The sequence below is a fragment of the Morone saxatilis genome, unplaced genomic scaffold, assembly GCF_004916995.1.
Source record: "Morone saxatilis isolate NCDOM2014 unplaced genomic scaffold, NCSU_SB_2.0 Contig16, whole genome shotgun sequence".
NCBI classification, from domain to species: Eukaryota; Metazoa; Chordata; class Actinopteri; family Moronidae; genus Morone; species Morone saxatilis.
The window spans coordinates 13,090,481-13,103,952 of NW_023339718.1; the positions used below are offsets into that span (position 1 = coordinate 13,090,481).

Below are 13,472 nucleotides of genomic sequence, written 5' to 3' on the forward strand. Positions count from 1 at the left end.
ATTTTATCAGTTCAGCTTCAGATTCTGCTTATTGATTGAGGTTCTTATCGAAACATGGTCCTAGTTATTGTCATTTTTAGTTGGGAGTAAGCAAATAAAAATGTATTTTCCGCAGATTTTCACTCTTTGCCATGAGGTCTTTTGCGATTCTTGCGTAAAGGTCTAATGATTTTTAAGTCTTGCTTTCATTTTATATTAGCTGATTCTAAGGGATTATGAGCGCAACTGGGAACATCACATTCTTCATGCAGCTGTGAAATGAAGTAAATGGTTCATGATTTTTGATCACATTTTTTTCTTGTTTGACATTTAGCCACAGCTTAGTCTGCCATACTCTAAATACTGCATGTATTTTGACTCATGCGTATGCAGAAACGTAAGTACTCCATAAAGCAACAGGTGCAAAAATTCAGCACAAGGAATTGTTAGGAAATAAAGTTGAAAACATGGTTATATGGCAAATATGGTGGTGTGACTCTTTACATGCCCCCCTCTCTCATCAGTTGTATATGACGACACATTATTGAGCCAATCTGTGACGACATTGCTCTGTCGAGGGTGGATATCCCCATCTGTGAAGCTGTAGCGGTGCTTGGCACAGCATGGCTAAACTGGACAAACCTGGGCCCATGGAAAATTCCTAAGACACACACACACACACACCTACAAATATACTTCCTTCACGTTGTGACAACCACCCAGCCAGTTTCTCTCTTTAAATAAACCCCCTCCTCTAGTCTCTGCTCTAAGCTGTGTGACTGTAAAGTGTAACAATAAAGCAGCTTATGACTGGATGCTTTTATCTGCTACTTGAGCAGCATGTACGCAATTCTCACACACACACACACAAACACACACAGGTCTGCAGGTCCAGGAGGAAGAGCAAACGGCCCTGCGTTATTTTTAAACTCCTCCTCTGGGAGGAGGGGTGGAGTAGTGCAGCATCAGAGCAGCAAGCATGTAAGACTTCTCAGCTATGACCGTCCACCTCTGCCCTTCACTTCCCTGCTGTCTCTGCTTCATTCATAAGCCAACACCACACCTACTGTATGCTGCCATGCGCACACAGCATCCTAGCTTTATCACCCGCACAGACTGCCACCAACACACACACCATTTTAAATTCCAATATCCCCACAGGTGATCCAGACAAATCCAGTCAGACACACACAAACCTTCAGCCCCTGAACCAATGCAGCAAATATCATTATGGAATCAATGCAGCCTTGAATCAATCGAGGCTGTGCCTGTGTGTGTGTTGTGTGTGTGTGTTGTGTGTGTGTTGTGTGTTGTGTGTGTGTGTGTGATAAAGGGAAGAAGTTGATAACACCATGTGCCCCTGTGAGGATTTCACCAAACTCCATGTTTTTTGATTGAAAGGAGGCGGGCAAGGTATTACCATAACCTTCCCACCACATGTCTGCTGTTAACTCAATAATGCAAGAATGATTTCACACACACACACCACACACACACACACCCACACACACACCCACACACACACACACACATTGTTGCTATGCACCATGGTAAATTCAATATTGTGTTCACACTCCAAAGCCAGAGTGGGAGTACAGTCGGCAGAGAAGCCACAGCCTCAGCTGTAAATCAATAGATTAAATAGAAATGTATGAATAAAACACAAGATAATAAATAAAAGAGGAGATGGTTTACTCTTGCCGTCATATACTGTACAGATTCTTTCCCATTTCAGAAAGAAAAAAGGGGAAAGGAAAAAAGGAGAGGGAGCAGTAAGAAAGATGACCAGGGAGACAGAAACAAAGAAAAAAAAGAGTTCTTGTTGTGTTTTTAATTCTCATGTCTATCTTTCTCTGTGCCACTGTTTTGCATGCTTGCATAAGAAGTATATCTACTTCAGGACAGTATGTATGAATTTAACTTATTTTGTTATACTATATATAGATGTCAGCACTCAAACATCTGTGTGGCCTTGGCTTTAGAGTCACATGACACAAATGTGTGTGTCCTTTTGTATGGTTTGTGACTGACTAAGTGGCTTTAACTAACTACTACTAGTTGACAAGGAAAATCTATAGTCAGGGACAGACTATTACTACAAAGCGCTATTTCTCAAATGATCAAATGAGATGGGGCAGCCCCACAACCTACTTGGCTTCTTTTATTTGATTTATTTTAAGTATTGGCACACATAGGAATCCGATTTATGATAATACCAATGTTGGATTATAAAAGTTTTAACTTATACCAACTGTTAAACTTTAGTATTGTGTCTTTTTTCTAACTAAGGCTCCAGTTGTAAACCTGACAGTTCAGTGAGGGGGGCACTTTTGAATTGCCTCTCCAAATATTTTTTTTTTCTCTCCCAAGATTTGTTTCATGAATGCTAATTTTATGTAATAACAGGTATTGTTGCAAATTGGACCAGAAAGTATCATTGTGTGTGGTACCGGTCTATGCAAATAGTCTATACTTGACTTGACATACCTGTCGTTGATGCTCCAGTTGAGGCAGAGGTTGAGGGAACTGAGGTTGCGACATTTCCTCACCACCTCCATTACAGTCTCATTGTTGAGCTCTGAGATGTGCCGCAGGTCCAGGACATTTAGGTTTCGTAGCTACGGGTGAAAAAAAACAAAAACATGTTGAATTATTTAATAATGTCAAATTCAAGTAAATAGCCAGCTAGTTTTTTATTATTAAATGGAAGGAAGAAAGCCATTGTTATATTGCACGGAACAAGAGACCAATTAAACTTAAACTGTAGCCTACATGTCATTGGCAAACAGCGTGTTGTTACTGGTACTTAAGACTGAGGACCACATCTGCATCTCTCTGGACTGAAGTAACACTTGCAGGTATGTTTACATGCTAAGCTAACGTGCTAAGCTAGGGTGCAGGACAAGACATGTGTTGATGTTATTGTTTGAAGTCTGTGGCTCTTGTGTCCGGCTCAGTGTGACAGTCTCTCGGGCCTATGATAGAATGCTAAAGTCACTGCTTTATGAAAGATTTTACTGGCTGTATCAAAATAAAGTCTCCATCTACAGTATAGGGACACCCAACAGTATCAAAATTCAAATTAAAGCAAAATTAGGAGGGTATCATCATCAAATCTAATTTTCCCTTTTGATTTCTTATTTTTTCTTAAATGAGAACACAGGGCAGGTGATTTACAGAGCAGATATGTATACTGTAGCACACAAAAAAATCCAATTTCATTTCAGCCAGATTTTAACAAGTAAAAGTAAGTTTTTAAAAAAAAATCCAGTTATTCAACACAAACAGGTACACAGGCACACAATTTCCTGTCTGTATGTTCATGAAGGAAGCAGCAGTCGATTTGAAAAAAGGAAGCTACTGTAAGAGTCATATTTGTTGAAGGCATGTGTTGTATACACGCCTGCTGAATTACATGGGTGGTTTTGATATATCCCCATGGAATGTGGAAAAAATCTCTCTTTACCCTGAGCAAACTTGTATACTGCCACATGTACTGAAAAAAAAAATAGCATGAATGCAGAATAACAACCTAACAAGGCAGATAAATGATAGAAAATTGCTCGCTGGTACTGTTTATCATTCTGTGCCTGCATGCCTGGTGTGAGGGGTTATGAGCCAATATGAGCATTCACTTTCCCTCTTTCTTTCATCTCACCGACTTTCAATAATCCCTCTTTCCGATCTGAATACCTTATAAGAGGGGGTTTAGATTAATCCTCCAGTCAAAATCTCTACTTCCTGACACACTCTTCGAAACCCACACTGACACACTGTTCAACAAGCATTCCTGCTCACCGAAAATTACCAAAGGCTTTTCAACTCACAGCACAGGTGTATTTTTTTCTCCGATACACACTCAGAACTATTTAGGGCACAGGTGCACACACACGCATACACACACCAGGGATGAAAGATAATAGAGGTATGATATTCCGGCCAGCCGCCAGGGAGGCAGGGAGGTAAATGTCATGGCCAAGGCTAAAGAGAAAACAAGCTTACAGTTGGTGTTAAGATCACTGAGCACTATTGTCGGCTCCATAGGCATGACATATACCTACCAGCATGAAGACACACGGGGGTGGGGGTGGATATGGACCAAGGCTCGGTAGGTGAAGTAAGCACACATGTAAACACTTCTCCCTGTCCCCACATACTGAGAATCAAAACACACACAGACTCCAAACAAACACGGTGAGTGTGTGATACTGCACTGCGCTGAAGGTAATAAAAAAGGCTTTCAAAACCTTTACCTCTGTGTAGCTGCTGCATTTTTCTCTCTATTCTTATTTTGTCAGCCCTCAAGAGAAAATTAGATGCACACCTCTTGTGATAAAAGGTCTACTTAGGCATGAAATAAACATGAAACAGATTTTGATTGTGGCATAACCGCACCTATATTGTACAGATACGCTGAGATATACTAATGAAATAAACATTAAACAGCTTGTGTGTGCAAAGATGAGTGAAGAACGCAGCAGTGATCATCAGGGACAGCTAAACTGACATGCTAAACAATGGTATTTAATGAAAGGGAAAAACCCCGAACTGTGTGAATTATCATAGACACGCACGCATACCAGCAGATGCTCACACACATGCACGAGAACACACATAAATACACGTATACACACACACACAAACTGTCATGTGTCCCAGTGGCCAGTGTTGGATCGAAGTGCTAAATTATTCATGCAGAATTAGGCTGATCTGTGTGGGCATGTCTGTGTGTCCGTGTGTTTGTGTGTGTGTGCCTGTGTTTGTGTGTTTGTGTGTGTGTGTGTGTGTGTTGTTTGCAAAATACAGGCATTGCAATGATGTAGGCTAAGTGACCACTACCAGTAATATTCATAGCAGACACTCACACTGTCAAAGGAATTTCTATCACCAGCACACACATCCTCACACTTTTACCCACACACATACACACATACACACTTATTTGCATTCAGTATTTATGGTTATTAAGCCTGGAGTAAATTTTAAAAGCCCCAACATCAAAAGTAGTATTTGTTCTCCAAATCTTCAAAACTGCTTATGTCTGCTAAAAAGAATTTCTACTACAACCAATAGCAACTGTTTCATTGATGTGGATAACCAATGAGAAATCAGGCCAACCATTGTGAGTTTTGATTGGCTGAGAGTGTAGCTAGGTTGAAGAAAATTTGAAAATTTAGCAGATGTCTGCATGAAAGGGAAGAGGCAGAGTCACGGCTGAGACTGTAACTTTGTTATTCCATCTGTGAAAACCACGGCAGAAAAATAAATTCCATAGTTTAGCTCACATCTGCCAAAAGAAAAAATATGGTCCAAATCCCTGAAATGAAAAGTCACACAAAAAACAACCTCTGTGATTAGTCACACCTCCAGAATGTGACAGGCCACAGTGCCAGTGTTTGTTTTCTCATAGTTGACAGATTATCATAATTTGACTCATAGGTGAAAGGTTTTAATGCTTCCAATCTTATTTAATCATTTCCACTCATAATATAGCCTATTTTCTGCTCGTGTACGTATTTCTGTGACGCAAAAATAAACAGGCATGAAAAGAAAGAAAAATAAATGGAGAAGAATGCACGGTCGCTTTAGACAGAGAGGAAGACGACAAACGAGTGATTCACAGAGAGAGAGAGAGAGGAGACCAAGTGAGAGAGAAATAGAGCGGAGAATGGAGAGCGGGGGATTTGGTGAGGGGTTAGGCAGGTTTTTCTCCTCGTTGGCTGTGGGTCTGTAACCAGGCAGTTTGTGTCGTCTCTCGAGTTGGCAGCTACACCTGGATAATTATTCATTCTGTTCATAAAAAAAACACTGAAACCTGCAGAACCCAGCTGCTGTGAGGCCGCCGTGTCGTGCCCGCCCTGTGAACACACATTCATGGCACGGAAATTAAGGCGCACGCTGATTATATGAATATTCCAACGACTATGTGCACACATGTTCAAGTGCAAAAAAACAGAGAAAGTATATATGTGCTCTGACTCAGGAGCTGTATTTATCATATAAAATATGAGGCATTTTTTATAAATTGAACTACCCAACAGTATATGAAGCAGTAATAATCAGCTCCACCTGCAGCAGCTCCAACATTAAAGTACTGATTACATGTTAATGCATCAATAATAATCCAATATTTTAATAATATCTCTATAAAGTATGTAGGGCAACCTTACCAAAATTATAATTAATATCAACAGCAATTCTAGTGATTGAAGTAGTCTGCTATTTTAGCTAGTAAAATTAATAATCACAAAATGAAAGTTGTGCAATTTTAAACTTTTATTTTAACAAGCAGTAAATTCATTAACCTATCCGAAAATGTGTTTTGATGAGGTCTTAAAATCAACCTTCTATTTCTAAATTCAAATGTTCAGTTTTGTCTGAAAAACCCACAGAGCAGAAAATGACAGATTCAAATTAGGCTTCACAGAAACATAAAATTGGATGTGAAATCTCCAACTCCAAATCAATTCAAATATAGAACACATGATGCCTAATGCAAAGATAAGAGAAAAGCAATCACTGCAGATTTTACAAGAGCTGGATGAGCAAACAGTACTCAGTCTCAGAAATGGGTACAGCGCTGCATTTCTGTATTAAAGAGGTTGTTTAATTCGGTCCACATGACTAGAGGAGATCTGTGAGCTCCAAGCAGCTTGGCTCCCACCTGCTTCAATTAGAAGCCTCTCTCAAACAGGAAAAAAAAAGAGCCTAAGTCATAGGTCAAACACAAAACGCCACTTTAAATGGAAGAAAAATAACTGGCTGGTTTCAAAGCTACGTTATCCGTCAGCCAAGAATAGGCTGGAGTTCAATATTTGGAGAGGTTGATTTGACACTTTATTACATTAGTGTATGTCACAGTCTGGCACACAGTGGGTGTGTGTGTGTGTACCTGAGTACTCTCTGCCAGACTACAGAGCTATAACTACCTGTGCTATTACTTAATTTATTTACACAACGTCAAGCATCATGATGCCAAGCAGGAAGTTGAGGCCTTGTGGACCCCATGCAGAGGATATGATGTCATGGTTTGAACGCTGGCACAAAGCAGCATGAGTTCATGGCTGTTGCTGTCCGTCAACCTCAGTGTCCCAAGCTGACAAGCAGCTAGAAGACATTTAAAAAGCACAGACAGAGCGAGCATTGTTTTAGTCATAAATAGCCAACATGTTGGATTTGGAAAATATGAGCTGCTATTTCATTGCTGTAGCTCATTTATAACCACTTCAAGATTTAGTATGTGAGTTTAGTCAATGAAAAAACCTCTTACTATGGGAAATGCATATAGATCCACACATGCATGCAAGCACTGTCGAAATAAAGGTAGCTTTTCAGTAAAACTAACAGACTTAACAGTGGAAACTCTCAAAGATGGTTTAAATACTTTAAACAATACAGGTAGAAGTTTGGACAGTCACTTTAAATTAATATTCAAAGTCCTGAGCAAGAAGTCAAAGTCACAGGGTGTTATTGAGGTGGCATTGTGGGCCTGACATATTTTGCTCGGCTGTCCGCATGTGTTGGAGACTGTGTGTGAGACAGGATGAGGCGGGGGCGAAAAGGTGAGACGAATGGCAGCAGTGTCACTAGGTGAATACAAGTGCGCACTCATGCATACACACACTCTGGTTTGTTTTGTTTTTTTTCCTCCCCCATATCGGAGAATCCCAGACAGTTCAGTCAGACAGAAGAAAGCTGTGTCGAGACAATCCCTCTGCGGCAAGCCTAAATCACACAGATGTACACTCAGAATAATACACACACATATAAATACGTGGAGGCCTGTGTAGACAGAGTGATATGAATATTTGAAAAAGGACTGAGGCAAAAAACTGGAAAGGCCATGGGTCTGGTATCACAAATACATTGTCTGCATCAGTCATGGACCAGTAAGCTGATCCCTGTGTGTGTGTGTATGTGTGGTTAACTTCTCTCTTTATCTGTCTTGTGCCCATCTACTGTCTATCACTTATTTTCCTTCTCCTACCCCCTTTTTCTCTCTCTTTCTCCCTTTCAGTCGCTAATCCTGCATGTGTTGGTGTTGATAACAAACTCAGTGGCGAGGAAAGGCTCGAGGAGATAGAGAGCAGTGGTTTCTCCTCGCTGCACTAAGCCAAATGACCACATAGGCACGCACATACACAAGCAAGAGCCAGTGTGATAGTACTGGATGACAGTAACAGCGCAGTGACACTAGTTGGGCCAATAATGAGACATGATATCCCACCCCCCTCCAGAGGTCAAAAACCTTTCTATCTCTGTCTGTCTCTGGGTTAAAAGTCTTAGAGCCAAATGAATTATTCTTCAATTACTCTTGCAAGAGACACACATCATCCTTAGGCTCCTCTCTGCTTATTATATTCATAAATCCCCCAATCTTTTCCATACAGCAGTGAAGAAAATTATTATTACAATTTCAACTGATTCTGCGACCCCCACAACCCCATTACCTTTCTTCCTCCAAATCCCCTCTGCTCCCTCGTTTCCCCATTTATCCTCTCTACCACCCCTGAGACACAATACACACACACACACACACACACACACACTTGTACATAGGAACAGGTACACATAGACATGAACACACACATACACACACTTACTTCTCCGGTTTGGGGTTATCAGTTTGACACAGGGCACTGTGATTATGTATTTTCCGTGCTCCAGTCAGAGGGAGGAGATAAGGAGCCAGCAGACTACCGCCAAGCCAGACACCACTCATCCTACATGGGGAGGGAGTGGTGGAGTGGAGGGCGTGAAGGTGACAGTGGGTGAAGACCTGTATCTTAACCTTTTGTATTTCAACCACTTTAAAACCTCCTTTCCAACCTATGCTTAAGGCAATTTGGAGGAAAAAAGGGAGAAAATAAATAAATAATATTATTTTATTTCTTTTTTCCCCCCCTTGTTTCATAGGCTGTGAGCCAAATTTGAACTCAGGATGTAGGGAGTGCATACTGCTCCACTGAGCCACCAGGATGGAAAGAACATATGATTCCGGTTATGAAATTAAATAGCTTCCCTGTCATAAACCAGACTGTTTTATTTGCTCATAAACACACAGAGAGAATAAGGAACTGTCCACAGTCCAATTCTGTCAGATTTAGAGAGCATTTATCAAAAGGTACTAACTTTTTCTGGAGAAGAACAACAAAGCCACTGGAGCGGCACAGCTGAATTTATCTTCAGGCTCAAAATTAAGACCAGAAACATCTAAGTTTTGCACATCAGAGAGACAACACATAGCTATTACAGTGTCCAAATATACCTCTTTTCATCTCTGACACATTCTTCAACAGTCCCTCCATTTGTTATGTCTTTGGCCCCCTCTCTCTTCCCGAGGGTGGGAACTTTCACACACAAAAAAGGCATTTTGAGGCCCACAGTGTCTTAGGGCGGTGATAGGCTGATGTATGAGGAGGGGCATTGTGGGTAGGCATGACAAGCAAAGAGAAGCCATCAGTGGGACATCTAAGGCTCAGGGAATGAAGGCTCTGGCACCCAGAGCCGCTCTCAAACACTGGCTCTCTGATAGAGCCGACCTTGGACTTAATCACTACCAGAAGAAAAGAGCACCGCTTGACAGGAAGATGGAGAGACGGTGGGGGAGAGAGAGAGAGAGAGAGAAAAAGAACTGCAAGAGTAAAAGTGAGAAAAAAAGAGATACATACAGAGGGTGACAAAGACCAAATGCAGAAAGAGATTGCACAGAGAAAGAGACAAACAGGTAACACTGTTCAAAGAGACAGATAATGACTCTGTTGGTGCTGAACATATTTTCAGTGTGGCATGGGCTGCATGAGAAGCAAATCCATGTCTTTAAAGAAACAAACGAAGCGCAGGGGTTACAATAAGGTTTGGCGATTGTTTTTATTTTCATACGATCCAAACGTATTTACTATTGGCGATCTTGAATAACCACGATTGCTGTAGGATAGAAGCAGGAGGGGGTAGGGGGGAGTTACATCCCAGCACACCACTCAAATGCCAGCATGGACCACTTAGTCTTAGTGTCAAAGAGGAACCTAACATCTTGGATATTTCGATATTTCAGAGCCTATCTGCAATCTATGTAAAATATATGTGCCAGTGAAGGCTATGCAGAACACTAATTCATCATTTGTACATTAAAAAAAAATCTATTTAATAGCAATGTCTCTTCTAGTCAAAGAACGTTCAACAATATTATCTTATCTTTATTTTCACAATCCAAACTATATACATAATGTTTACTACTCTTATGGAGTGCCGAGCAAAGTTATGGTGAGCCGGCATATGGACAGAGATTCCGGTTGTCAGATCCATGGAAAAGAGACGGCAAGCTGTTTTTTTAATTAAGGATTTAAATTGTCACTCGTGATGATTAACGGGGCTCAGCTGGTGGACATGCAACTCCACCCAAAACATCTTTAAATACACAGAAGAGCGCAGATTCTGGAGATTACTTTTATAGCATCTTAGTTCTGATAGAAAGTTAGTTAAACTCGCCTTAATATTGGAAAAATAAATTGTTGATCATCCCTTCAATCAATGATATACAATCTCATCACCAATCGGCACAATCAGGTTACACTCAAGCTGCCAGAGTCTTACACCCCTTTAATAACGCCCAACGCCTACACAAACACTAAATCTATTGTGCTTCTAACTCTGCGACTTGTCACAGGCTTGACTAAAGGGTGAACCCTCTGAAACCGAATTAGGAGAATGATTAATCTCATACAGCTCCACAAAAAACACATATAAAGTTCTCAAATTAGTCGCTGAGGGAGAGCGCCAAATCACTGAAAGCTCTGGGACACCCACAAAGCCTCCATCCCAAGATGTTTTGTATCCATTACACAGCCTTGGTGTGTGACAAGCCTCATCAATAAAACTATTACTAATGTCAAGAGCTTAGAGCTAACTTTGAGCTTCAATCTCAAAACCAACCATAAATAAAAATGTACAGTATATCCCTGGCAGGGTAACACAAGAGACCACATCAGACACATGTTTGCGCTTAAAATCATCACAGTTTTTGTTCTGACATTTGAAGGCGTATGTAATGTTTGATATACAACCAGTAGGAAAAGTGTTAGAGAGCTTGTTTTCGATTAGCAGGCTTTACTCTCTCAGCCAGCAGAAGTCTTGATTTGCCTTTTAGTCGCTAACAAGATGACGATTTCTCAAACGGTGCCCTGCTGCAAATATTGAGTTGTGTTGCACGTCACAGAGGAACCACACAGCTCCCGTAGGACTGAAACAGTGAAAAACCATTAAAGGAGCATAAATGCCACAGCTTTACAGTTACTCTACAGACCATCTGCATCGAACTCGGCACCATGGGTGGCCCATTTCAACCATCAGCTCACTTGATTAAGAAAATACGATTTCAATTGATTTCCTCATACCCTAATTTGTGAGAAGTCGGTATTAAGAAAATATCAATCTGAAATGAGTGTGTCATATGAGAGAAGTTAATAAAAGTAATGGATTTTCTTCCTCTTTTTTCTGGTGATAGCTGGATAGCAAGTGAGGAGGTTGGGAAGATTATCATAGAGAGAGAGAAAGAAGGAGCAATCGAGGAAGAAAAGAAGTGGGAGGGAGTGTGTGATAATCGAACAAGAGAGGAGCGCTGCAGTACTGGAAGCACATGCAGGTCCACCGAGTCATCAGAAATGCAACGATTCTAAACGCGAGAATATGATTTTCAATCGACACTGGATGGGACCAAGTGGGAATGAATGAGAGGAGGAATCAACTGCTAAACGAGATAATTACTGTCAGAGATTATAGAGTGACAGAGAGAGGAAGAGGTAGAGAGACAGAGGCAGAAAGAGATGACTCACAGAAATCATGGTTGAAGTAACAGGAACAAAGAGAGAAATGATTTGACTCTAAATCTGTGCAGACAGAATGACTGTGGTAAAAATGTTATCTTTAAAACATATGGGTCTCATCACAATTAATAAATTATGATCAATACCTATTGCTCAATACCCTCAACAATCTTCAAAATTGATTCAAGATTTAGAGTGTACTACATCGTGTGTCAGTACGCCGTGACATCACTGTTGGCTGTTATGCTCACACCCATCAGTGTTACAGGGTGCGTTCTGCTGAAGCAGACTTGAAACACTGTTTTTCAGCCAAGTGTGAAGTTACTCTTTGAATTATTTTATGAAAGAATTGTGACCAAGATATTTACTGAACAGACCACTATAAAGTTGAAATATACATGTGTGCTCTCTAGTAGACAAATATATAAAGGTGACACTATTTCTATCGTACCTTATATATTTCTTTGGCATTTCTGTCCTGCAATTTCTTTTGGAGTCTACAGATATATAGGAGGTATTAAAAGTATACTCAGTGGCCACTTTTTTAGGTCAACCTGTACAATCTAATGCAATCCAATACAACAGCCCTGCCATAACACCTACTGTTCATAATGTTCAGTTTTAGTGACATTATCGGACATCGCACACAACTCAATGTATATTATATTTTTCATTTTTGAAGTCAGAGTTAAAGGTAGTGTAGTACTGGACTACGTTATATTGAGATAACTGTTTGTCCTTGTTTACATACATCAGAATGGGCAGAATATTAGAAACACCTCTGGCTATAATGCAATCCAGTACAATCCCACCACTATGACGTCAGTGCTAACACATATAATATAATTACCACCCCTGTGACAGTGTCAACAAAAACTTAACATTCTCTATGATTGCACAGGTGTTCCTAATAAAGTGGCCACTAAGTGTGTTACTTTTGGAGAAACAGACCTAAACTTTACACAACATTATCAAGGGATTGCTTAAGTTATGACAACCAGACGAAGCTCTTGGCTGAACTTCCTGACTTCTCTGGGGTTATACAAACGCATAATTGGTTGGTTCTTGTTAAAGCTTTTAACCTCGATAAAAAGATGTAAAAACAAGTTATTTTTCAGTTGAGACAAAACCGCAGCTTTGAAAAAAATATAAATATTAGAAGAATTATGAACTTGCTCATCTAAACTCCTAAAAACTTCACCTTGGTTAATACTGTAATAAATAATAATGAGGTGTGCTAGACTGTGCGTGTGGGCGGATGTGTATGAGTCCACCTCCAGGTATGCTAATGCTGTTATGACTGGCTGGCTTCATTACTGTCTGTCTACAACACACTGGCCAAGGTCAGTGGAGGCTGCAAAGATGATAGGGGGCCAAAACCATGAGCACAAATTAATCTGCTGTTTAATCTAATAATGCAGCGTGGCATCGGGTGTCTCAGTCCTATTAACACAACTGTAATTGCATTTGAGGAGGAATGGACGCACGCAGCCCACAAGGGTACGTTCACACTTACGTGTACACCCAAGTACATCAAAAACAAATCGAATTGTATTACTCAGACACACATGGGTGCGGATATAGTGTATACACTCACATAGGTGCACACACACAAGATAGATCTAGATGGACGTTATGTTGGGAAAAGGAAATAATAGGAAAAACAAGGTT

The 13,472-nt window shown here is 40.5% G+C and overlaps 1 protein-coding gene across 1 annotated transcript in view; it reads right to left on the reverse strand.

Moving 5' to 3' along the window:
• Window positions 1–13,472, reverse strand: part of fbxl17 (F-box and leucine-rich repeat protein 17) — a 198,676-nt gene that overhangs the window by 117,269 nt on the left and 67,935 nt on the right. The window contains exon 8 of the mRNA XM_035658508.1: window positions 2,467–2,597. Coding sequence (XP_035514401.1) covers window positions 2,467–2,597 — 131 coding nt within the window. The remainder of the gene's footprint in view (window positions 1–2,466; window positions 2,598–13,472) is intronic.